The 25,108-nt window shown below is 53.0% G+C and overlaps 1 protein-coding gene across 2 annotated transcripts; it reads left to right on the plus strand.

Annotated features, from left to right (window-relative positions):
- The first annotated feature begins 232 nt into the window (after positions 1-232).
- On the plus strand, positions 233-22,880 carry Fosl2 (FOS like 2, AP-1 transcription factor subunit). Of its 2 annotated transcripts, XM_076559298.1 has the most exons (5): positions 233-1,250; positions 11,744-11,995; positions 15,019-15,126; positions 17,517-17,750; positions 17,875-18,554. In XM_076559298.1, the coding sequence occupies exons 1-5, from the start codon at positions 1,149-1,151 to the stop codon at positions 18,001-18,003; spliced, it is 825 nt and encodes a 274-aa protein (XP_076415413.1). In that variant the 5' UTR covers positions 233-1,148; the 3' UTR covers positions 18,004-18,554. The 2 variants fall into 2 exon arrangements, with proteins under 2 accessions (XP_076415413.1, XP_042123501.1); XM_042267567.2 differs by having other exon boundaries at positions 17,517-22,880.
- Positions 22,881-25,108: the final 2,228 nt, after the last annotated feature.

Below are 25,108 nucleotides of genomic sequence, written 5' to 3' on the forward strand. Positions count from 1 at the left end.
GAGGGCCGCGCGCTCCCACCCTCCCCACCGCCCTCCTTCCTCGCGCGGGGTGTGCGGCTGGCGTCAGCGCGACCGCGAGCAGGGCCGGGAGGGGAGCGCCGCGCCCGCCTCCTCCCCTCCCGCGCCTCTTCCTCCTCCTCCTCCTCCTCCCCCGCCGCTGCGAGCGCTCCTCCCAGCAAGGTGGAGTCTAGGGTTGACGTGAGTGGATCCACATGGTGCGGGGCTGGAGAATAAAGAGTGTGGAGTTGAACTCGTGCCATTGTAGTGACTCATCTCGGGCAGAGCGCAGGGGCTCGGAGCGAGACAGCGAGCAGCGCTCGGCAGGGACAGAGAGAGAGAGAGCGCGCGCGAGAAAGAGGGGGAGAGAGAGAGAGAGAGGAGAGGGAGGGCGAAGCGAGGCGAGACGCGCGAGGCCGGCCCGTCCCGGAGCGGACACAGGGTGCAGGGCACTGCGGCGCCGAGCCACGTCCCTCGCAGCACCGCTCAGCCTGGAACCCCACGGGCACTGTCCCGCCGGCGCGATCGGGGCCGCTGGACCGGCGCTTGCTGCCTTGTCCTAAGTCAAGTGTCCGAGTCGCCGGGAAACTCAGGCGGCGAGTTGGCCACAGGAAGTTTATTCTCGGGCTCCTTTTCTAAAAGGAGGAAACAGAAGTTTCTCCCAACCGGCAGCTTTTCTTTTTCGCCTCTTTGGCGCCCTGTGAGATCGGGGAGGGAGTCCCCCCAGAGCTGCCAAGCGACACCCGCTGGGCTCCTTGTCTTTTTTTTTTTTTTTTTTTTGCGTTTGCCCATTTTTTTTTTCTCCAGCCCCTGGGTCCCGGCGGAGCTCCGGCTGCGCGCGGGGGCGGAAGGGCGCGCGCAGGGGAGGGACCGAGGGACGCGCCGACTTTTTTAGAGGGAGGGACCCGGTGGACAACCGGTTCCGCGGAGCTTGCAGAGCAGAAACGAAGTGCGGTGCGCGGCGATCGGGGGGTCACTTCCCGAGCGTCGCCGCCTCCCTGTCTGCCTCGGTGAGGGGGACAGCCCGGGAGCCAAGAGCCCAGCCCGCGGCGGGGCCGCTGGACCAGCGAGCGCGCAGCAGACTGTGCGCGGCCGCGGCGAGGGCGGGGAAGAAAACCACCCTGTTTCCTCTCCGGCCCCCACCGCGGATCATGTACCAGGATTATCCCGGGAACTTTGACACCTCGTCCCGGGGCAGCAGCGGCTCTCCTGCGCACGCCGAGTCCTACTCCAGCGGTGGCGGCGGCCAGCAGGTACGTGCGGGCCCGGGTGCACCTGGCGGCGCGGGCAGACTCCTGCCCTCTCTTCTCGCTCCCCACTGCCTCCACCCCCAACCTCTGTCTTTACCCTTTCTTGACTGGGCTAGAAAAATACTTCGGGGGCCACCGTGGTTAAGTTGTGGGGTTTTGTTCTGTTCCGCCCCACCCACCCCCACCACTATTTTTTTTTTTAAACAAGCGGAGAGTGGGCTCGAAGAGCCCGTAACACCCTCACCCCTCGGCTTCTCTTACTTTATTTTCCAGAAAAGCTTCTGGAATTCCAGGTCCCCTCCTGGAAGCCTGTTGCCTCCTTCCGAGCGCTCTCCCCTCCCCTTCCCACCTTCCCCTTTCTCGGTGGTGGACAGGCAAGAAAATCTTTGCACACTCTAAGCCCCTCCCAACCGCCAAAGACCCTACAGCGAAGGCCTTCTAGTCCTTCCTACTCCCGTTTTCCTTCAGTCTTAGCTGCTTTCTGGAAAGGGCTGGGGACTCAGAAATATGGTTGGGCTCCTTCCAGTGCTCCGGAGGGAGGGCTAGGGTTGCCTCTGGGAATCAGGTGCGGAGGTCAAGGAAGGAAGAAGCTGGCTTTGATTGGCTCTTGACACCTCTTGTGCCCCCCCCAGCTTCCGGTGAGGGTTGGGCAGGAGCGTGCACCGTCCCGGAGAGCAGACCCTTGAGGGGCTTGGGGGTACCTGAGGCAAAGAAGCTGACAGAGAGAAGTGGGAGAAAGAGACGTCCCTTGGGCTCCGGAGTGGTTTTAGAAGTAGAAAAACAACTTTCTAAAGCAGGCAGACTGGTTTCCATTGGAGGGGTTGTGCCTGTAATCTGTGTGTGTCTATAGGTACCAAACAGGCACTGGGGGTGGGGTTGGGGGTGCTGGTGGGGTACCTGACTTGTGTAGCGTCACACACACACACTGTCTTGCGAGGGAACTGCATGAACTCACAAGGTCCCCTGCCACCCGAAGCCCACCGGAGTTCCTAGGAGTTCCTGGGCAAGTTGGCGGCAGCGTGAGTTGCTCTCCTAAAGGCCATGGCTATGGCCTTGTCTTTGGCCTCCAGCAGTCAACCCGATAGGAGGGGTGTGTGTGTGTGTGTGTGTGTGTGTGTGTGTGTGTGTGTGTGTGTGTGTGTGTGTGTTCGCGCGCACGCACGCGCGCGCGTGTGCTTCCAGGAAGAGATGGACTGAGCTGGGAAGTATAATAAAAACATGTCTTTCTTTGTAATCTGAAAAAGAGGGGCACCTCTCTCAAAGTGATGCCCCGGGTCCGGTGAGCCCCTCCAAATGGCTTTTCTGTGTCTTCTCTTTAACCCTTCCTATCCTGCTAAGCATTCACTGTAGAGAGCCTCGTCTGTGCGCGGAGGGGGGCGGGGGGGGGTGCAGTCAATGGACCCTTACTACTAAGTGAGGAGTTTTAAATCTTATCTGAAAAGTCATTGATTATGTTTGCATCCCAGCCCAGTGGGTGATTTGTATTGAACCCAAACATCGAATGGGTTCTAACCAATGGGTTACAGTCATTTATACCTGCGTCCCCCCCCCTTCCCCCCCCTGCGCCCCGACACTTTCCAATTCAATAACCCCCACGCCACATCCTTCTCCTCCCGCAGTCCACATAGGCGCTTTGCATTCTTTCTTTTCTTTCACTAATGAGACTGAGACGGTGACCGTTGACGCTGGTGCGATGATCTCCCTGCCTGGCGCTTCGCTGGGGCCTGGATGGGAAGTCAGACCGGACATCAGTGCCCCAGCTGAATAATCTGTGTCACTAGGGCTCTGAGCCCAGGACATGAGCGGAGGCAATTCCTTGTTTTGGAAGCCAATCAGACAGGAAACCAACGCGAGGCCGAAGGAAGAGCGCCCCGTCCAGCCGTGTGGAATGGGGCCTCATTACCGAAGCAAAAAGCAGCTGTTGGCTAATTCCTAGCATGCTGTAACACATGAGGGTTTTGCAATTAGCAACAACCAATGCATGGGATTCTCAGGTCCATCTGCCCATTCTGCTCAGTAGCATGAGCAAGAAGTCTCTCAACCCAGAGGGATTGGCAAGGTACCGCCACTCTGGCCAAGTTTCAGCATGGTCCGTCCCTTCCACTCCTTGCTGGTGTGGTGGGTGGGAGATGAGGAGTCGGGGGTGGGTGTGGGTGGGTGGGTTAATTACCTCCCTGCTCTGGCTTTCTACAAAAAAAATAATTCTGCGGTCCCAATGATAGGCCTCAGCTTTTGTTACTTTCCAAGTCTGTGCTACCACCCCACCCCGATCTGGGCTCAAGGTAACTTTATTACATACCAGATAAAGTCTGTAATCAACTTTTCTCCCAACCTCCCTCATGGGGAAATTTTTCCGGCAGTTAGTGACTGGGCCTTCTTCCTTTATGACATTATGATGGACCAATCATTGTGAGATATTCCTGGTTTTCCCTTGAGCAAGTGGATACGATTTTTTTTTCCTGGTCTCTTTGTTTGTGGGGTCCTGTATCCCCCATACATTTTCTGTTAACCAGCTCCAACATCCCCCAGCCCCCACCCCACCCCTAACTCCCATCTAGCTGCCTAAAGCCTGGTCTTAGCACTGAGTTCCACTGACTTGTGGGGTGGGAGGCAGACAGCTCTTTATGCTAACCTCTGCTTGTGTATATGGCAGGAACTAAAAACACGAAAAATATTTCCTGTTGCAGCTATAATCCCAATCTCAAAGGCTAATCACTGAGATTTCATTTTCCTCGGGAGAGTTGTCTCTACCTCCCCCTCCTGGAGCAGGCTGTGTTGTTATTCTTTTCTTCCTCCTGGCTTTCCTGGGATAACACCTCCAGATAGATGCTGTGCCTTGCTCCTTGGCTGTTACGGTTTCAGGGCTCTGGCATTATGCAATCCAGCCAGTTACACAAACAGAGGTCATTTCATAACTTGTTTTCATCAGCCAGGCCCCCCCCCTGTAAATGAAAAAAACAAAACAAAACAAAAACAAGACCCGGAACTTTTCCAAGGCTGCTATCTGTTTCTAGATGACTTGTGAGGATAAGTCAAGGATATTTCCTTTTGGAAGCAAGGGACATCAGACAAGCTTTTTTTTTTTTTCTCTTCCCCCTCTGCCACATTCTCCCAACAGCAAGCAAACACACACACACACACACACACACACACACACACACACACACACACACGCACACGCACACGCACACGCACACGCACACACACAAAATTCCCCAGAGTAAACTTTTGCCAACTGTACCAGGCTGGGACATTCCTTACATCAAACAACTTTTACCAGAAATGACTGTGATTTCCCAAGTCAGCCTCAACCATACCTCTCTAGTGCCCCCTACAGGATATTTTTGGAACCACGCTCCTGGGAATGTATTTTTCCAGTCTCAGGGTGTTAAACTTGGTTAGTTTTCCAAATTCTTAGAATTTTTCTTTTTATTTAAGGCACATAAATGCCATATATTTAGCAATAGCTAACTATAAACAGCTTGAATTAAAAGTGAGTTTCTTTTTAAGAAAAAAAAAACATATTTTGTTGTTTCAAATAAAAGCCTGGTTGGGAAGGGGCCGTCCACAATGTTGTTTTCTTTTGTGTGGGGACATGCTGGGAGAGTGGGAGATGCAAATGAAGGTCCTCTGCTTTTTCTCTTTTTCCCTTTTTGTTTTCCCTTGACCGGACAGATGTTGTAGATTCAGGATCCAACAGGATTTATCTCAGGAATGTGTCTGTCCTGTTGACTCTTGGTGGTGGCAGTATGCTTCACTTTCCCGTCACTCTCGGGGTGAAGTAGCAGTCATAAACTGTCTTGAGTGGCAGCTGAAGTTTCCTTTCCAAAACCCCGAGTGCATTTCCATTATGGTATTTCTGCCTGCCTTATTATTCATAGCGAATATAAAATTTGAGAGCTTGAGGGCTTGTGTGTGTGTGTGTGTGTGTGTGTGTGTGTGTGTGTCGTACTACAGACACACCAGAGCCCACACGCCTAAATCACTCCTCCCTGCTGTCTCTTCCATCCTTGCTGCTTATGGGGACCGCATGCTTAACTGAATGCCGAGGCTGCTGCACTCAGAGGCTTTGTAAGAACTGCTCTTTTGGAATTGTTTTTAATGTATTTAGCAAATTCTCCCAGCTTACAAATCTTTCCCTTGAAAGGTGAATTTGCTATTTGAAAATTACCGAAAGGTCTTTGGAATTCGGTTTTATGTATAAAGTCTAAAAGGACAGGCTGGGGTCCAGCACAGAGTGACACCCCAAGTCCTGTTGGCCTCAATCGTCCAAGTCCACAAGCTCTCCAGTTCAAAGCCCGCAAAAAAAAAAAAAAAAAAAAAAAATCTCTGCCATTGATGCCTTGGACATTTTTTCTTTGTTAAACAGAAATAAAGATACTGGTTTTGAGAATGAAGGAAACCAACTTTCTGGTTTATGTGTTGAAAGGGAAAAAAATATACCTTCATTGCTGGGTATAGATATGTAGGCAGAGGCAGGTAGATCTCTGAGTTCAAGGCCAGCCTGGTCTCAACCCTGGTCCTATTGACTGCAGAGGGTACAGGACCAGTGATATTAGGAAAGGGTTCCTGAGTGAATTTCTCCAGTGTTCAAGAGTGGGACTCTTACCAGAAAGAGCAAAGAATCCAGGAAACCCAGGGGTAACTCCACAGCAACCTCTGCCTCTTTTTTCTCTCTACTTTTTGCTTTCCTTCACCCTGGCCATGAGGTGCCACAGGCGAGGGTGGTTCTCTCAAGTGAAGCTGGCGAAGAGACTGGTGGGGGACAGTCACCTGGGATACGTCTCTATAGTGTACAAGTTTGGAAATTGTGAGTTATTAGCAGCAATTTCCACTGTGACATAAATGGCATTTCCTCAGAGAGGAAAGGTCAGGGGTCAAGGTGACGGCCAGGGTAGCTGCTGTCTGTGTACAGGCTTTGGAAGGCACCCTGTAGTCAGTGAGTGAGCACAGCACTAGCCTGATATTGATGCTGGGCCTCGAAGGCTGTTATGAGTAAGTGTGACTAGAACATTCAGCATTTCCCACTCTCTCTCTAAAGCTAGTCTTCTGGGATGGTGGAGATTTCCTTTTCCTTTGTTGAGTGTGTAGGAAGGAGAAAGACCAATCCCATCCTGCCTGCCTTCCTGATGGAGCAGGTTACAGGGTCCACAGGTTCGTGTCTTGCATGATTGGGGTCCTGCTAAGGATCGATCCAAGAAGGACCTGACCAGGAGGATGGGCCAAGAACTTCAAGCTTGACGTCTGTCTAAATACCATGTCTGCCTAGCTCAAGACTCTGGGGGGGGGGGCGGGGGCTCCATCTACGCTTATGGGGATGGTGGTGGAAGACTCTTTAGCAAAAGACGAGGTGTGACTCTTTTCTGAACGCAAGGTCCTGTCGCTGTGTTCCAAAAGGTTGTTCTCCAAGTCAGCAGTGGCTGGGCTGGGAGAGTGAGGCCTCTTGAGTTGATCTCCGATTGACGGCGCACATACTTACTGAGGCGGCCCCCACTGTCCCCTAAACACAGAGTGCTGCTGAATGACATTGAGGCCCCCAGTGACCCGAAGACTCACAACAAAGCTTGTAGGGGCTTGAACTTTGGCTCAGGGTCTGGAGATCCAATCCGAGGAGCGAGGTCCATCCCCTTGGCTTCCTGGCTTAGAGGGGTATCTCTGTCTGTTTTTGTTTGTTTGTTTGTTTGTTTGTTTGTGGCTTACTTCTTTCCTCTCTGTTTGTTTTCCTCCAACCTGAGCCTGGAGGCCGAACTGTGTCTGTAAGTGACATTTAATGGAGCCCAGAAATGCCTGCTTGCTCATATGTTCTCTATGGACGCTCGCCTGCCAGCGTGGTGGCCTAGAGGGGTAATACAGATACAGCCCAGAAAGCGTCAAAGTAGTTGCTGTCTGGCTCCTTAGAGTGGATCTTGCCAGATTCAGCTCTGGGAGGTCTAGGGGGGTTGTTTGTCCTTTTATAGGCATTCACCCACAAGTTGACAGAGAGACACAATTTTTTTTTTAAGTACTTGGATGCTCTGCCAGGCTGGAATGCCATATAGCCACCCAGGATCTTCAGGCCTGTCCCCAAAGGAAGAGCTTTCCAGGGGCTTAGAGAGCCCCAGGAGAACTCGGTCCCTGGCTACCTCTCTCATCCATCCTGTGACTGCCAGACTGTACCTGGGCACCGTCACGGTATTGCCCTGATTCCTGGGCCTGGAAAGCTGTCTTGGTTTCTTTACCAGGAACCATGACTCCATGCCCCCTTTACAGGACATTCGGGTCATTCTTGGCCCATTAGCATAGGAGAATATCGGGGCTGATGTCTGAGACCACAGACTTCCAGCCTCATCGCCTCTCCTACCCCGGTGTCACTTTCTGAATAACATGTTTGGAGTGGAGACAAAAACATCTGCCAGATCTAATTGAAACTTTTGTGCGTCTCTCCAAGAGGCTCCTTCGGAGACAAAAGCCTTCTTTATCGGGCCTCAGTCCCCTCTGGGGACAGGACATTGTTTTCCTTGCAGTTTGGAGCCGGCATGTTATCCATAAGGCTTTACCTCTGTCTGAAACAAGGTGTACAGGCGATCCAGAGGCAGTCATTACCTCCCGCCTTGTTTTTATTACCGCCTTGTTGTGTCTAGACCAAGCCATCTCTGAGAGGAATCTGGCTGGTGTCTGCCGGGAAGCAGTGTGTGTGTGTGTGTGTGTGTGTGTGTGTGTGTGTGTGTGTGTGTGTGTGTGTGGACTTAGAGGGCCCGAGAGGGGCTGGGCAGCACCTGCCCATCCCTGAGGAATCTTTGTCTCCCAGCTGCCTTTGGGTTTTCTGCTTCCTTCCCCAAGCCTAAAACAGGCACACGGTTGTCCTTTGGAATGAGCGTATTTCTTAGATAATTTCCTGAAAAGAACTGACAGCTGCCCACCCCCACCCCCCCAGGAGATGGTCACATCAGGCCATTGCCCTGGGTGCACCCAGATTTGCTTCTATCTAAGGACCTATCTTGGGGGAGAGAAATGGAGTACAGATTTGGGTGCTTCCAAAAGTAGGAAGCTGGCAGTTCTCCCAAGAGCTAGCCTGTGCAGTGTACACAGCCCTTACATTACAAGGGTGACGTGATTTTGATGACGGTGGCGGCGGCGGTGGTAATGGTGAAGATTTGTGGTGCCTTCTATTTGTTTGGGGCAATGTTTTTCTGCCCTGGTTGCACATTATAATAAAAATCTCCTTGGAGTTCGAAAAAGTACCTGTAATAGAACTCCACCCCTAACCAATTATTTTAGTCTCTAATGATGATGCTCCGACGTTGGTGATTTTTTACAAGCTCCTCGGAATATTCTTAGCCGGGCTTGAGAACCACTCATGTGCTTTTGCAGCCTGTGATTACAGTTGCTGTGGCTTTTATCCCTGTCACAATGCGGAACGTTCAGAATCAATATGTTCTCTTTTGTCCCAGGACTGAGTCCTCAGGGATGGGCTCAGAGCAGAGCTTTTCCAGCCAGGCCTCAAACCTGGACCTCCTGACTCCAAGCAAAGTCCCTATGCCTCCTCCAGTAGCGCCAGAGAAAATTCCCTGTGTGGACCTCAGTGCTCCTGTACACACTTGTCCGTGTCCACTGTCCACAGCACACCTTTACCTTCTCATAGTTCAGCTCCAGGCACACACACCTTCTCCACTTCAAAAAATTCTAACCGGCTTTACACACACCTGATTTACATGAAATGCTCCTCCCCCTCCCTCCCTCCCTCCCTCCCTCCCTCCCTCCCTCCCATAATACTGGGAACTAAACCTAGGGCCTTGTACATGCTAAGTGAGTGTTATAGTCCTTTTTCTATTTTTGAGGCAAGGTCTCACTAAGTTGCCCAGGCTGGCCTTGAACTCATTTTGTAGCTCAGACTTGCCTTGGATTTAATTTAATTTTTTTTTTTTTAAGAGGGGGACATTGGTTTTTCAAGACAGGGTTTCTCTGTGTAGCCCTGGTCATTCCTGGAACTGACTTTGTAGACCAGGCTGGCTCAAACTCAGAGATCTCCTGCCTCTGCCTCCCAAGGGCTAGGATTAAAGGCGTGCGCTACTGCTCAGCTGACTTTGGATTTTTTTTAAAAATTTTATTCTTTTGCTTCAACCCTATTGAATAGCTGGGATTTTTTAATAATCTCGAACCACCAAGCCTGGCATACCTGTTTCTCTTCAGTCAACTCTCGGTTCAAAACCCAAACCAACCCTACCTACCTTTGCCCTCAGTGGTCTAACTCTGAAACTGGCTAGACTGATCAGAAGCCATTGTCCCGAGCAACAACCTCCCTGATAAAATCCCAGAATCCATTGCCCTGGGGGCAGTCTGGGAAGTGAGGCAGTCGGGTTCTACCACAGGGACTGGAGTCAGGTGGGTAGCAGAATGCTGAGCGAGGAAGGGTCTGTCAGCTCAGCCAGGTCCAGTGTGGGGGTCTGTAGGCTTCACTTTATTTTCATACCTGTGATGTTATCAGCAGGGGTAAAGACTGCAGAGGTGGCCACTTCCAATTCTTCTAGTCTTGGTTGCTCTAACTAGACCAGTTGGGAGGCTACTCTAGTGCCTGGGCTAAAGATTGCAGAGTTTCCTTTCGCTTGAAACCGATCTGTGGGACCTCCTTGGTGGTGGTGGTGGGGGGGGACTGAGGGGACCCTTGGCACAGGGTGGACTCCAGCACTTGGGACTGGGTTTTGAGGAAGGAAGAATGCTAGAGAGATCTGTGTGGTACCGTGTTGAGAGGCTCCTCAATGACCAAGATGGTTCAGCAAGTCTGGGTCATGCTGAGCTGGATTTGAACTCTGACCCCACTGCTTGGCACTAATATGGCCTTGAATCAGTGGCTTGGAGTCTCTCAGACTGTTTCTGCCTCTAAGATAATGTGGTACTTACCTCAGAGGGAGAATTAGCCGGGCAATCTAGGCAATCTAGGCAAGACATTAACACGGTGTCGGGCAGCCTGTAAGTGCTACCTATTATGGCTGTCGTCATTTTACCCATGAGATCAAGGCGGCAAAGTTGCGAGATGTTCTTGTGGACGCAGATCATCTGAGGACGGGGCATTGACTGGGTCCGTAGAGAGCCTTTTTTCCTGAAAGGCTGGAAATGGGAGGGGCTTCCCTTTCGCCTCCCCTCCTCTCCAGGAGCTTTCCCAGGAGCTGTCCCAGCAAAGGGTCAAGGCCAGCTCTAGCCAGCCTGGCAGGATGGGGGGGGGGGATATTCTAGAGAGACACTTGTGCCCCTCCCTTTGGCTATCAGACCATTGAGACCATGGTCCCCAAGGAACTGGGTTTGTCCCAGGAATCTCATACTGAGAGAAGGAAAGAGCTGAAGACTCCCGGAAGGGTCTTGACACAGCCTGACAACCTGTCAGAGCACCTTGCAGGACCGACTGAAGGTGGCGATGAGGGGCAGGACCACATCTTGACGGAGGCTACTTAGCTATCCATGCCTCTTGCCCTCGGTTTGAACTTGAACTTTGTGTCCTGACTCTGAAGACAGGCTCGGGGAGTCACGGGGCCTCTCTGTCCCTTTTCTTAATATGGTCATTGTTGACTAAATCTCCCTTTTCTTGCTCTCCTCTATCCCTGTTGAATTGGCCCACTGGGGATGGGTGCAGAGCCTAGCTAGTTAGGGCTGTGGGGCCCAGGCCCTGATACCCCAACACCTCCAGTGACACAGAAGCTGAGGGGCCTGATGTATGGTGCTTCCAGGTTCTGTCTCGTTGGATTTTTAAATAGAATGTTCCCGCAGCTCCCAGAACTCTGCAACAGGGTCCTGGTGAAAATTAAGAGACCAAAGGGGAAGCCTCTGAGCTGGCAGCACCCAAGTTTCCCCACAGACACATCTGTGAGCCCAGGTAGACAGATGTGTCCATGGTAGAGACAGACACCGCGCGTCTGCCCCCAGCCAGATGCCAGCAAAGGCAAAGGGCAGGGTCGAAGATAGCAAGAGGAATTTCGGTTGTGAAGCCTGACGCATGGGCTCCACTGAGCTGATCGTAGACTCTCTAATAAACAGAGGTGAGGATTCAGCCTTCTCAACTTGACCTTGATCTGATAGGCGTATAGGCTCATCGTGAACTTCCTTGGAAAGTGACAAAATATACTTGTAGTGATCTCCCTTGATCTCCAAGAAATGTGTCCTGAGCCAGTACCCTGGGGAATAATTGGTAGGTGACTCAGAGGCCCCAGGAGGCCAAGGTGAAACATCCTGCAGATATGTGCCCTGGAGGGCTGCAGGCTGGATGTGAGCGGCTCAGCCTCACGTGTGTCCTAGAAGTCACTTGGGATGTGGCTGCATCCTCCCCGGAGCCCCTGAGAATGGAGTCTTCAGGACTCCAGGCAGGGAACAGATCTGACATATGGCCCCGGGGATGGATAAGATCAGCTTGCCTTTTGGCTATGTGGGACTTGTGCAGGGATGCCCACCTGGGTCCTGACCATGCCATCAACCCCAAAGTCTGTAGGTTTTGGCCTTGGCTCAATGTCATGTCTTTCTCCTTGTTTCAGAAGTTCCGGGTAGATATGCCTGGCTCAGGCAGCGCCTTCATCCCCACCATCAATGCCATCACCACCAGCCAGGACCTGCAGTGGATGGTACAGCCCACAGTGATTACTTCCATGTCCAACCCTTATCCACGCTCACACCCCTACAGCCCCCTGCCGGGCCTGGCTTCTGTCCCTGGGCACATGGCTCTCCCCAGACCCGGCGTGATCAAGACCATCGGTACCACTGTGGGCCGCAGGAGGAGAGATGAGCAGGTATGCCTCTAGCTAGTGGAGGAGAAGCCACGTTGGTAGCCCGGGAGGGGTGGGGGGGCTCTTGAATGTAGATGTTATGTTGGTGCTTGAGGGAGGTCTTGAGTTTGGGGAACACTTTGTAAAGTATCTGTGAATGCGAACTGTCATGGCCTCTTATAGTAGTGCTCTGCCCTGGGCCTTAGTGGGGAGCCACTGGGTGAGCGCCATAAGACCAGGGCTTTGAGCATCCATGTGACTTTCCATTCTTCCTCAGTGTCTCAGGCCTTTAGATCAAAGCTGCATCCCTTTTCCTGTTCCTGGAATGTGTGTTTTAGAAATATAGTGACCGGGGACCGAGGAGTCTGTTCAGTTATGGGGGCGGGGGGCGCGGGGAGACAGAGGTCACGCATCAGGTTTCGCTTGTTTTTCCTCCTCGAGAGGCTCACCTTTGAAAGAGAACCGACTTGGAAGGAAGTGTGCAGGCCTTCCAAGACCTCATCTGTCTCCCCTCACAGACGATACCCCCCAAGGCCCAGACCTACTTGCTTAGACTCCATGCACAGTGCCCTTCCCACAAGGCCATGCCCGTGCGTTTTCCTTCTCAAATGACACGTGAATCTGGTAACGCCTTCCCACGTGAAACTGTGGGAGCCTTCACTCCAGCTCCTGTTTCTACTCTAGGGTCCCCAGAGTCTACCATACCCTAGTACCAGTGCCTTTAACCAGTAGTCCCCAGAGTGCCTCTGTGTGGTAGACACTGAGGTACAGTGGCGTGTGTGTGTGTGTGTGTGTGTGTGTGTGTGTGTGTGTGTGTGTGTGTGTGTGTGATGCCACTGGCCCCTTCTGGGGGCTTCCCACAGGTCACAGGAATTGTAGGTGTGACTTCACAGTCCTTTGTCATGGTGCTTCCTATAATGGATCCATGCTGCAAAGCTCCATCGCCATTGACAAGCCAGACTGTCCCGGGATATACATGATGCTGAGTGGCAGCCAGGCTCCTGTGGGCTGACGGGACATGGCAGCATGATGTGTCCCACATTCTTCCTCTGCTGGGCCCACCTCACACTACATTCAGAAGTGTGCGCCTAGAAGGGACTTTGAGGACAGTGCCTCCGAATTTTGTCCCTGGACCCAGCTCATAGATGAGGCCTAGAAGGCAGGGGCCTGCTCAGAGTCACACCATGTTAGTAGTAGCGGAGACTGGGATCCACCGCTTTGACCTTCAGGTGGATGTTTTTTGATGCTACCCCCACCCAGGTCTGCTTCAAGACCAGCTGTCTGGGGCCATCCTTCCTTTCGTGGTCCCCTTTTCCAGCCTCCCGCCCCCCCCAGATTCCTACCCCAAGGCTTGTCCCAGGAATCAGCCTGGCGCCTCATGGCCTCGTCCCAGAGCCTGCCCAGGAGGCTCCTCTGAGCCCAGGGTGGGGACTGAGGAGAAGGGAGGGGAGGGCGTGTGTGGCTTGTGGGTGGGTCCCTAGTGATGTTAACAACACTCAAGCTGTAACCACGTTGATCTCACCACCCCAGAACATTTCCTATGTCGACAGTACCCACAGTTGCCCCACACCTCCCCAGACAGGGAGACTTCTAAGGCTAAAAGTCACCAAGGTAGGAGGAAGGCTTGCTTTGAACCAAGACTAGCTTTTTTTTTCTCTCCCTCAGCAATAAAGGCTGCCTGTGGGGGAGGGGAGGGGAGGGTGGTGGCGCTGGGCCTTCAGTGGAGTCCAGGGGCCCATAGAGAAACCACAAGACCACAGGCTTTCTTGGTAACTAACTTGGTAAGGCTTGGACCAAGACAGGTCTGGGAGCAGGTGGTGGCTGAGTGGCCTTGTGACCTCCTGTGGGGTCAGCTCTGTGTAGACAGAATGGACTTTCCACTTTGATGTCTTTCTTGGCTGCTCAGGATTTCAGAGCCACGGACTCCCGGGGTGGGAGGGAGCTCCCTGGAGTCCTGACCTGAGCCCAGATAGCACAAACGGCTTGTTCCTCACGGTGTGGCCTGTCGTTAGGCAGCCTTTCTCTCTGGGGTAGCTTCAGCTGCCCACCCCCCAACCCCATGTGTCCCTTGAAGGCAGGACTCAGGTCCTGTCATACTTAGAATCTTTGAGGCTCCTAGCAGAACGTAGGCACACAGTAGGTATGCATCAATGTGTGGTACCTGAGCGAGGAGGTCTTCTCTCTGCCCTATGTTATGCTTTAGCCCGTGGCCCTCTCCTTGGTAGTGTGTGTGAGCAGAGGTGAGTTCCGAGTCTCTGACTGATTCGCCAGAAGGAGCTGGTTCCTGATCTCTTCCCAGGGGGGGGTTTCCTTTAGTCCATAGCCACAACTCCTAGAATTATGTCTCATGTAGACGGTCACTATCAAATAAGCAGAAAAGCTGGGCGGCGAGACTTTTATGCCTAGGCTGCTTTTTCTCTTGCCCAGCCGAGTCCTGTGGCAGGCTCCCAAGGAGTCCTCAGGGGAGACCTCTGAGAAGCTGGCACTCGGGTTGGCAGAGGAAATTGGGAAGAGAGTGGTACCCATGCCCCTCACACTGGTGATAGTACATCAGCACACACTGCCCCATGGCTGGATCTTACCTATGTGGAGACTCCATAATCCAAGGTGGGTGGTGAGGCTGGTAGAGCAGGCGGAGTGATGAGGAGGAGGAGGGTCATTAGCTAGGCTTTGGAGGAAGCTGCTGTATATAGCAGGTGGAACCAGGCTGGAGGGGACTCTCCTCTGGCTTAGGCTTTGAATCAGAGCTGACAGACAAATCCTGCCCTGGTGCAGGGCCACTGAGTGCCTTACGGACTCTTGGTCTGCTCTCCCTTTCAACATGCAACGTCCGTCCGTCCGTCCCCTTCCAAGGCAGATCCGTCAACATGCTCCCTCCAGGCAGCCACCCAGCAGTGACCCTCACGAGGCTGGCTCCGCATCTCTTTTCTCCCCTCCCCAGTCTCTAAAAAGGGGCAGCTTGCATTCCTTAAAATCCAGCTCTTTAAAAGTTGCTGCGAACCTGTGGGCGCCATTCTGATCATGACCCTTGACCTTGGCCTCCCCAGCTGTCTCCCGAGGAAGAGGAGAAGCGTCGAATCCGGAGGGAGAGGAACAAGCTGGCTGCCGCCAAGTGTCGGAACCGTCGCCGCGAGCTGACGGAAAAGCTGCAGGCGGTGAGGAGCTGTGTGTGGGGCGGGCTTGCCCGGGGTGGGCCGAGGGCTGCGGGGCTCCTGCCCTTCCAGGCCTGTCCTCACAAGGATCATACGGACGATGAGTCAGGAGAGAGAGAACATTCTTGCTTTTGAGCACATGGGTCAACAATTATGCTAAATGAGGGGTGGGAATGGAGAAATGAATGCCTAAGAATTGGCCTTTGCCATCGGCGTGGGTCTAGAGAGGAGCAGACCACCCTTCTGGGCCAGTGTGGGTTTTCTCACTCAGCACCTGTGGGCCCTATGTCCTCAACCCACTGGGGCGTCTTGATAAAGGTTGACAGTTCCAATGAGCTAGGGCAGGTACATCAATGCCTGCCTCTCTGTGGCTCCTTCTCAGGGTTCCGGTTGCCCCCGTGCCCAGGGCCAGCAAAGGTGGCCCAGCCGGGCCGAAGCACCCTGGCTTGAGTGGGGGTGGGAGCAGGCATCCTCACGCAGACAGGTCACATGTCAGTCGAGTTATATTTTTTTGGGGCTTTCGCCTACCCTTCCTTGGCAGGAAGGTTTCCCACCTCTGTGGTGAGCTGAGAGCTTCATTTTTGTCCTCGTGAGTCATTCTCCCATGTTCCCTAACTGCCCAGACCCCGGGGCAGGGGTGTGTGTGTGTGTGTGTGTGTGTGTGTGTGTGTGTGTGTGTGGTGCCCATGGTCCTGCCCCTCCCTTTTCTAAACTTGACCTGACCAATGTCACGTAACGCCCTTCTGTGTCTGGCTCTAAAGGCAGGGCTGAGCATCTGGTCGGGGAGGTCCCAGGCCAGTGCTGACTCCCTGGGACACGGTGCTCCCAGAGAGAGGAGATGAGCCGAGAGATTGTGTGTGTGCGCAGTGCTCACATGGTGACTGATTAGTAGAGAGATTTAGAATCCGTTTAATCCTCCCAGGTACAGTCGATCTGTTTTAAGCTGTTTCATGCCTCAGCCCCAGCTTTTGGGTACATTCAGGAGAATATATACTTGGTGAATCCCATGATGCCTGTATCCGTGGCCTGTGGAGGCGTCAAGAGTAGGATGGGGGTTGGGGGTAGAAGTTCTTCCTTCCCAGATGGGGCAGATGGGGGGGGGGTGATCAGCCCACCACGGGAGGCTCCCTCAGCAGAGTCTTCCACTGCTACCCATTCTCTCCTACTTCAAGGAAGCCACCATGCCTTACTGTGACTCCCTGTGGGCATCCCTCTCCACCGGCAGCCCAGCCCAGCTACTCCTCTGAGCCCTCCCTGCCTTTCCCTCCCGTCTTCCCAGAAACCTCACACCCTACCTCTCCGCCTCCCCCACGTCCTGACCCAGCTACCCAGGCCCCTGAGCCACATCCTCCACAGGAAGCCTCTGACGTTCATCAGGCCCTTGAGACAGATGGAAACTTTTTTTTTTTTCTTCACTCCGGAATATACCGTACTGTGCTTAATGAAGCTCTTGCCCGTATCTCTTCATTTGTGAATGGGAATCCGTATTAGAGAACGAGGAGGGAGGAGACTGCTGACGCATGCCTTTCCTCTCCCCAGCCATTACAGCCCAGAGGAGCCTTGTGTGAGGGGAGGAGCTGGCGATCTTGGCATCCTCGTGGGCTCTTACAGGCTGTCAGGTGCCCCTCTATTGGGCACACAGTGGAGCTAAATGTGTCCCTTGGTGGCTCTGGTCTAGTGAGGCGGGCTTCAGAAAGTGGAGTAAGAAAGGGAGGGTCCAGCAGGGATCGGCTGAGCGTCTATTACAAGCCAGGCACTGTTCGTTCCAGGGCCGAGGCTAGAGAGGCTTGTACACAGGAGTCTGCTCACACGCAGCGTCCAGCTCAGCATCTGTGTCCACTAGTGGGCTAAAGGAAGATTGAGCAGAGGATTCCCTTGTCTAGGAGTACCCCACTCTAACCTGTTGGGGGACCCAGAGGTAGTACTGATATCCTCAGGGTCCAATGTGGCTAGCATGCTGACTCTGGAGTCTGATGCCCTGGGATTCACATCTGGCCATCCCTCTCTGCTAGCTCTATAACTTTGGGCAGATGAGCCCTCTTTTCAGAATCTTGGTTTCCTCATCTTCCAAATGGGCTGATAACATCTGCTTTCAGAAGCTTCTGGAGGGTTGAGAGGAACAATCTGGGCAGTGCACAGTATGGTGAAGTAGGTGCTCGTTCACAGCGACGCCCCACAAGCCGACTTTCCTCCTTCAGAATTAAAAGGGACCGTGAGCCACCATGTGACTCACACCCGGTTAGCTCTCCCACCAGGTGTGTGAGATGCTTGTGGTTAGGGTCACCTGAGGGCGCTGTCGATCTCCTCTCTCTCTCTCTCTATGTGTGGCTTGGGACCGTCCCTCAGTTCAGCCTGTGGGCTTCCGTCCCTCACACCCTTCTTTCCCCTCCCAGGAAACAGAGGAGCTGGAAGAGGAGAAGTCCGGTCTGCAGAAAGAGATCGCTGAGCTACAGAAGGAGAAGGAAAAGCTGGAGTTCATGTTGGTGGCGCATGGCCCTGTGTGCAAAATCAGCCCCGAGGAGCGCCGGTCGCCCCCGACCTCCGGGCTGCAGCCCATCCGTGGTACGGGCGGCGCTGTGGTGGTGAAGCAGGAGCCGCTGGAAGAGGACAGCCCTTCTTCCTCAGCGGTAGGGATGGACAAGACCCAGCGCTCTGTCATCAAGCCCATCAGCATTGCTGGGGGTGGTTTCTATGGGGAAGAGCCTCTGCACACTCCCATCGTGGTGACCTCCACACCTGCCATTACTCCAGGCACCTCAAACCTTGTCTTCACCTACCCCAGTGTCCTGGAGCAGGAGTCGCCAGCGTCACCCTCGGAGTCCTGCTCCAAGGCTCACCGCAGAAGCAGTAGCAGTGGGGACCAGTCGTCAGACTCCTTGAACTCCCCCACACTGCTGGCCCTGTAACCCTGTGCTCCTCTGGCCAGCTCTGGAGAAGTCGTCATGATCATCGTCATCATCATCATCCTCATCCTCCTCATCCTCCTCGTCACCCTTCCCGGAGACCAGTACCTTTAAAGCACTCCAGGGCCGTGAGGGCAATAGGGGACCTTGGCTCTGGGGACCCGATGGGATTTAGTGGCAAGGCACTGGTTGATCTCTTGGAAGCCCTGGGACCCCCTTTCCCTCATTCATCTTGCAAGCAAATCCTCTTCCTTGAGAAGCCGGAGGAGAACTTGGTTCGGTGGACTCAGACATCCTCTCCTGCTTCGGCAGCATCTGGAGCCCGGCCCCGGATGGTTCCTGTCCCTTTGTGACTCTGTTGTCCCTGGAGTGATGGTGTCCCTTTCCTCCCCCACCAAGCATGCCCAGTGCCTTTCTGGTGTCCCCTGCCTCCCCCAGTCCCAGCTTCACTCCCTCTGGGTTTTTAATGAGATTTGCCATGACATTTCATCTGGGTGGTCCGGATATTAAAGCGCTGTTATTTCTGGAGCTGGGGGAGCAGGTGACTCTTCCACTGGGGTGGATGTGTCCCGAAGGGGACAGTCAAAGTGCAATATTATTGAACCTTCCCTCCCCACGCACCCCAGCGCACTGATGACATCACAGACCACCAGCGGCCTCCCTGAGTTCCGTGGGTGAGGCCATCACCACTGGGATGCACCGAGGACCTTTCCTCCCCAGCCTGGGAGATGTCCATCTCTTGGAGGATCGGCCTGGCCAGAAGACAAGGGTGTAAGTGCGACAACCAGGGCACAGGTTGGGTTTGCCAAACGCCTAATTACCAAGCCAGGATTAGTGCCAACAAAGCCACGGGGCTGTCCTAGTGAGCTTCCCTTCGCCTGATGTCTTGAGTGGAGCTTCTCTTGTAATTACCGCCTCGCCATTCTGACCTTGGACCCCTTCCCTCCAGACCAGGGAGGTACCCCTTCCCAGGAACCGCACATCACTCCAAAGCCCCGCTGGGTTCTGCCCATCTCTTCTGAGAGATGGTTCTTCCCCATCTCTCAGGGTGACACCACTCTGAGAGTGTGGGCCTGGACCCTCCCCCCGAGTTTGACCCAATGGTTTCTCTTCACACCTCAGGTGGAAGAGCTGGGGAGAGATCTGGGGCTGTGGTAGGAATGATTTTGGCAGCAGCCCCAGGTACCTAGCCTTCCCTGGCTACTCTCCTATCAGTGAGGTGCAGGACCCCCCCCCACCCCACCCCCCACCCTGCTCTGTTCTCAGTGGTCTCTCCCATTGATGGATGAATGCTTTTCCTTTGATCCTTCTGTGGCCCACTCCAGAGTGACCTCCTGACCCAGCAGGCCGGTTGGGAGTCACTGGTCCGAGCCAGTCTTGCTAAGGCTTGGGGTGTCTTATGCCGTTCCTGTCAAAGCTAGTATGTGCTCCTTCCCACTGTTGAAAGAACTGTGCTTCTCATGGGTGTCCTGGCCTCCAGCAAGAGCACACCCCTGCCCCCGCATCTCAGCCCTTCCTCCCTGCTGCATGTTGACACAGGCATGGGAAGTGGAGTCTGCTCAGAACCCGTCTCTAGTGCTAATGCTCCCACCTCGTGTGTCCACTCTAAAGAGCCTATCTAAACCCATGTTATTTGAATCATGGCTGGTGGTGGAAATCTGAGTTTTGACAGGGAAGGGACAACATCACAGACCTACGCCTTTCTCAACCCGTTCACACGGACCGGCCATGATTTAATCCCATGACCCACTTACATGCATGTAGAGTACACAGGATCCAGAGGCCATGTGGGAAGCCTGCATGGTCCATCAGAACTGAAAGTGAGGGGGGCAGAGGTTGGCTAGGTGGAGAGGGACCTGAAAGGAGAGGGGATTTTTGTTCCGAATAATTTCGATATGTCCTTTTCCGTGTGCCCTGGCTCTAACTCTGCCATTCTGGCCTCCCAGAGCCTCTGGGAGGTGGCTTCCTGGCCTCAGAGTCCTCCTAGAAACAGAAGACAGCCAAGAGTAGCAGGAGTTGGGTAAATACCCGGGGGTGATCTCAGTTGAGAAGCATTTCTCATCTCAAGCCAAGTGGGAGCGCTCCCTTCTTGTGCTCATGGGTGTTTCTGAAAACGAAGCTGCTTTTTTCCTTCTTTTATTTCCGAAGCCCTTTTCTGCCCCGCCTTCCATAACATGGATCCCAACACAGGTCACAGGCCTGTGGCTTGGTGCCCCAGTTGGACACTCCTGAGAACACTCCCCCACCCCAAGTCTGTCTCTCAGTTCAGATTTCAAGCTGTGTCAGCATCAGTGCTAGAAGGCACAGCCAGCTAACCTGGGCCTCAGAAGCCTCCGAGGCCATTTTCCCTTTTGACTTGCTTGCCTCGTCCCACAAGACTCCATGGCTTTCCCAAAAGACAGAGATTTCTTGGTGGAGGAGGAAGCTGATTATCCATACCTAAACGGTGGGGGTAACCTCGGTTTGCTTCCTTCTGGCTCGTCATGTACACATCACTCACACATCTCTCTGCCTATGCTCCAGAGTCAGGAGCCTGGCTTGCTATCCTGCCTCTAGTTCAGGGAGCAGCTGCAGTGGGGGGGGGGCGTGCTTTGTGCTCAGGCAAGGTGTCAGATCTCATGTGTGTCCTCAGCTGGTGCGGACTTGAGACTGTGAGCAGCTCTGGGTTGGCACAGGGCAGGCACTCCCCCCATCGGCTAGCATGAAACACAGTCCTCATGGCCACCCCAGCCTCTGGGAGAGCTGTCCACCCTCTGTCTGGCTATCTAGGGACCGCTGTGGCACAGGAAAGAGTGGAGCCCAGGTGAGGGGAGCTACTACCAAGCAGCCTTTTGGGGGGTCAGATTGCTGCTGTCACAGGATGAGTGTGCCCATGGTGGCCAGTCGTGGGAGCATTTCGGAGCTAACCAAACCTGGCGCTTCCTCGGGCTCTGGGGAAAGAGAACCCAAGTCTGCTTCCGCTTGACTCCCAAGTGTGGAAGAGGGGGAGGCCTTGTGAAGCATCTGGATTCCTTTCTCCCCATTTTCCTGACAGAGCAAGCGTGTCCCTGGAGATATCACCATGTATCTTTTCACAGGGACTTCCTTCCCCGACAGATATGCGTGTCCTGTGGCCTCTTTAGGGAGGAAAGGAATAAGCACCTACTGTGTGCCCAGGCACTACAAGGCACTTTTATATTTATCCTCTTTTAAGATGGAACTGAGTCATCCCCTTCTAGAAGGTCCCAAGTAATGTCTAAACAAACAAACAAACAAACAAAACACTTGGAGACGGACGAGAGGGCTTTCTTCAAAGACCCCAGGTGGGAGTGCCTTTACTCTGTCCACCCCAGGCTCCTCCCCCTCAGACTCCCCTGGCCTGGCCTGTGCTCCTCGGGTGACTGAAGGGGCAACCTGAGTTCTCATAGAGTTTGTGGACCAATAGGATGTGTAGTGTGTATGACTTTCTCTTTTTTTTAATGTAAGTAAGGGGGGGGGCCTCGCCACATTCTGCTTGGGTCATCTTGACATTCATCTTCAGGCTAGCATCTCACTATTTATTGACAGGGGCGTGTGAGTGTGTGTGTGAGTGTGTGTGTGTGTGTGTGTGTGTGTGTGTGTGTGTGCATTCGTATCTCCACATGCGTGAGCGTGCGCTTCTATCCTCCTGCCGCTTTTTTTTTTTAAAGAAGGAAACCAATCGTCCCACCTCTAAGGGGTGTCTTCTCACGCTTCTGGTGTTTTGGGCCTGGCCACACCTCACCACATGTTGGTAACGATCCAGGGCCCCCGGCAACCTGTTCGGGAGGAGCTGGGTCACACTTTTGACAGAGGGTTTGGGAAGGGAAAGGGGAGAAGAAATCGACATTTATTTTATTATTTATTTTAAATGTTTACATCTTCCGTGTGTGTTCCAAGCCTGACTAGAAACCGATAGCATTAAAGTACCCTCCCCCCGTCCCCCCCCCCCCCGTCCCCCCCCCCCCGTCCTCCCCGCCCCCCTCCTTTTTTCTAACTTAGGATAATGATGCTTTATTTTGTTTGTCTGTTTCTAAAGTGACTTGTGGACTCGTGCTATATAAACTGTATTAAAAGGTTCTGTTTATAAAGACTGATTGTCATTCCTCTGGGGACAGTGGCTGCTAAGGAAATCTCACATTGTAAGAAAACACAATGAAAGACCCTGGCCCTGTCTCTCAAAACTTAACTTTCTCTGTATGATTAAAAAAAAAAATATTCCATTTATTTTACTTCGTGGTTACTTGATTTTGGAGGGAGAAAATATTCAACTTTGTATAAAGACTAGGTATCAGGGTTTCTTTCGCAGTGGGAGGTGTATATATCGTATTTTGGTATATCGTGGAAACTCGAGCTTTGTGCATCTGTATTTGGGATATGTCAATGACGTGACGTGAAATCCGCTATAGACCCTGGAGGCAAATGAGTTGTACAAGATTTTATGGCTCCGCGCGCGGGGGGGAATTTTAATGATTTTTCTGGGCACCTTTTGTCCCCTGTTTTTAAAGTCCTGGTGAAATGGCCCTATGGGAGGGCCTCTCTGGTCGGACTCTCCCGGCAGGACCGTATGCTCACAAATCTTTGTATAGTTTTAAAAATTGAGGAGTATCCCTGCTCGGAAGCCATCTCTGGTTGGTGTGTGTTGTGTTGTTCTGTGTACTGTACGTGACACAAGCCTACAGTATTTGCACTAAGAAAAGCTTGTTGGGAGAAGCTTGCTGCTATGGAGGAAAGAGCATATTAAAACTTGTTTCCCCCTGGGGTTTATTTTTGTTTTATGTTTCTGTTGTTGTTGTTGTTCGCTTTCCCACTTTCCACTGAGTAGCATTTTGTAGAATAAAATGAATTAAGATCAAAGAGCCTGTGGTGGTTGCCTTTTTTTTTTAATTTTCCTTTTTTCCAGTTTTCCCATCTGCCTGGCCACTTCACTTTTTCTTCTGTTCCTCTATGTCTTTGGCTTCTCATGGATAAAGCTGGGGGGGAAGGGGCTCACCCCAGCCCTGGGCCGCAGGGGCAGTACTTCCTGCCCCTTCCCACCTTTGCCTTTCCGATCTCGTCCCCGACCCTTCCCATCCTGTGTCAGGGCCCAGTTCTCAGCCAGCTGCCCACGCCTGCCAACCTGTGATCCAGCAACAGGACGACTCTGGAAGCCCAGGAATCGTCAAAGGACCGATGAAACGTACCCTGCAGTTGTCACGGTCAGACAGATGGAAGGCAGGAAGGAGCCCTGAAAACAATCAAGACGTGCAAATACACGGAGGGTGGCATCGCTAGACTTCTTTGGAAAGTCGCGGGTTGTCAAGTCTGGAGCGTTCAGCGGTGACGGTACAGCCTCGTTGTTCCGTAGTCTAGGAAATCCGAGTGACCAAGGAGCATCTTCCGATGTGTTCCCTCCTCTCCATCTCTGGCCCTAGAGGCAAATCCATCTCAGTTAATGTCTGCAGTGCGTGACAATGGGGTGTTTACTATCTGTTAGTAAAAGAGCCCCCCAAATGATGCCGTTTGCCCTGGTGGGCTTCAGGCAATCTCAGTACGCAGGCCTCTTTCTTTGGAGGACCCAGGAGATCTGGACTGGGAGTCAGAGGCACCCTGAATCCTGCACTTGTGTCTAGTAACTGATGGAGAAAGCCATGGGACTTCCCTCCAGGCCTCAGTTTCCTTCCTGTGGAGACAGTGGAGCAATGATAGCAGGGAAGAAATGCCTACATAGGAAGGCTTAGACAAGGTAACACTAGCCCACCACTTCCTTCGCAGTGGGCCCATGGAGTAGAGGCTGGAATAAGGCGGCCAGGAAGTCTCACTACCGGGCCTCATTGTGATCTCTTCTGCTTGGATGGGTAGGGAAACAAATTCAGATAGAGCCTGGGGTGTTTCAATGGTACTGTACTTTCTTGAGTAACTCATGCTTCCTTGTGGGGTAACTATGAAGGAAACAGCTGTCCAGGATTCTCTAGGCTCTGAGGATGACGCTATCCACAGAGAGGCACTGTGATGATGTTTCGGAGCTTACTTCTCTTGCCTTGGTACCGCCATACATTCTCCATCTTCCAGTGCCACGTCACAATCCCCACCTCTTTACCCATATGGCAATTAGAGAAGTTGATGATTGACAGGCACTTATTAGATGGAGTCTTACGCTTCTTTGTACAGCTATAAATGCTTTAACATCCAGACAGGCATTTAGGCTTTTATTGGGAAAAAAAGAAAGAAAGAAACTAGCAGCCGGGGTGGCCCCACTGGGTTCTCAAATCTAAGAGCATGTACTAGGGGAGTTTGGGATTCACCTTATGTAAGTCTCCATTGAACTGGTCCAAACCACTCCCATAACTTGACTCTGTTATTCTGTTTTCAACACAGACTTTTAACATGAGAGGCAGACAGCATTTAGACTTCCAAGGGGTTCAGCAGGGGCCATCCTCAGAAAGGATTCCTTGGCCAAGGGGTCAAGAGACTATCCTTTGTGCTAGACCGGGAGTTCCACTGGTGACTCCAGCTTTGTTTCTTAAGTAGCTCTCCAGTGTAGAAGGAGTAAACTATCTCCTGGAGTTTTCCAGCCCTCCGAGCCATGAGACCACATACGTGAAGGCCTTTGGAAAGGAAGTGCTAGACTCAGGAAGAAATCAAGTCGTTAAATCCCACAGACTTTGGTTATAAAGCTGACTGATGCAGCTTGATTACAAGGGCCCTGGGCTGAACCGCCATGTCTGAATTGAAGGGTGTGTTCTTCCGTGAGGCTGTATGCGTTCAGTGGGTGGATAGGCTGTGTGTCTGTGGATAGCTCCATCCCTGCGGCTCGCAGGATGCCCCACCAGAACCCACAGGGACAGTCCCGCCACACGAGAGAACTGAGAGCCTCTGGGCTGTGCACACGGTCCAAGTCGTGGCTCTCCAGTCTGCCCTTGCCTTTGCAGGCAGGTCTGTCCCTTCCTGGTGAGACAGTGGGCCATGTCACTAGGAGTGATGAGCTGCTAATACTCATCTGCTCCGCCTTCTTTGTCATCAGGCCCGCCTGGAGGCTTGAGGAATTGCTGTGGCCGCCCAGTAGGCAGGGTGGAGGGTCTTGGTGGACAGAGGCCACAGTGAAG

This window comes from Peromyscus maniculatus, chromosome 22, assembly GCF_049852395.1.
Source record: "Peromyscus maniculatus bairdii isolate BWxNUB_F1_BW_parent chromosome 22, HU_Pman_BW_mat_3.1, whole genome shotgun sequence".
Lineage (NCBI taxonomy): Eukaryota > Metazoa > Chordata > Mammalia > Rodentia > Cricetidae > Peromyscus > Peromyscus maniculatus.

Coding starts and splice junctions, on each gene's coding strand:
- Fosl2 (XM_042267567.2), top strand. CDS start 1,149: ATGTACCAGGATTATCCCGGGAACTTTGACACCTCGTCCCGGGGCAGC. Junction 1,251..11,743: donor GCGGTGGCGGCGGCCAGCAG/GTACGTGCGGGC, acceptor TCCTTGTTTCAG/AAGTTCCGGGTAGATATGCC. Junction 11,996..15,018: donor GCAGGAGGAGAGATGAGCAG/GTATGCCTCTAG, acceptor TGGCCTCCCCAG/CTGTCTCCCGAGGAAGAGGA.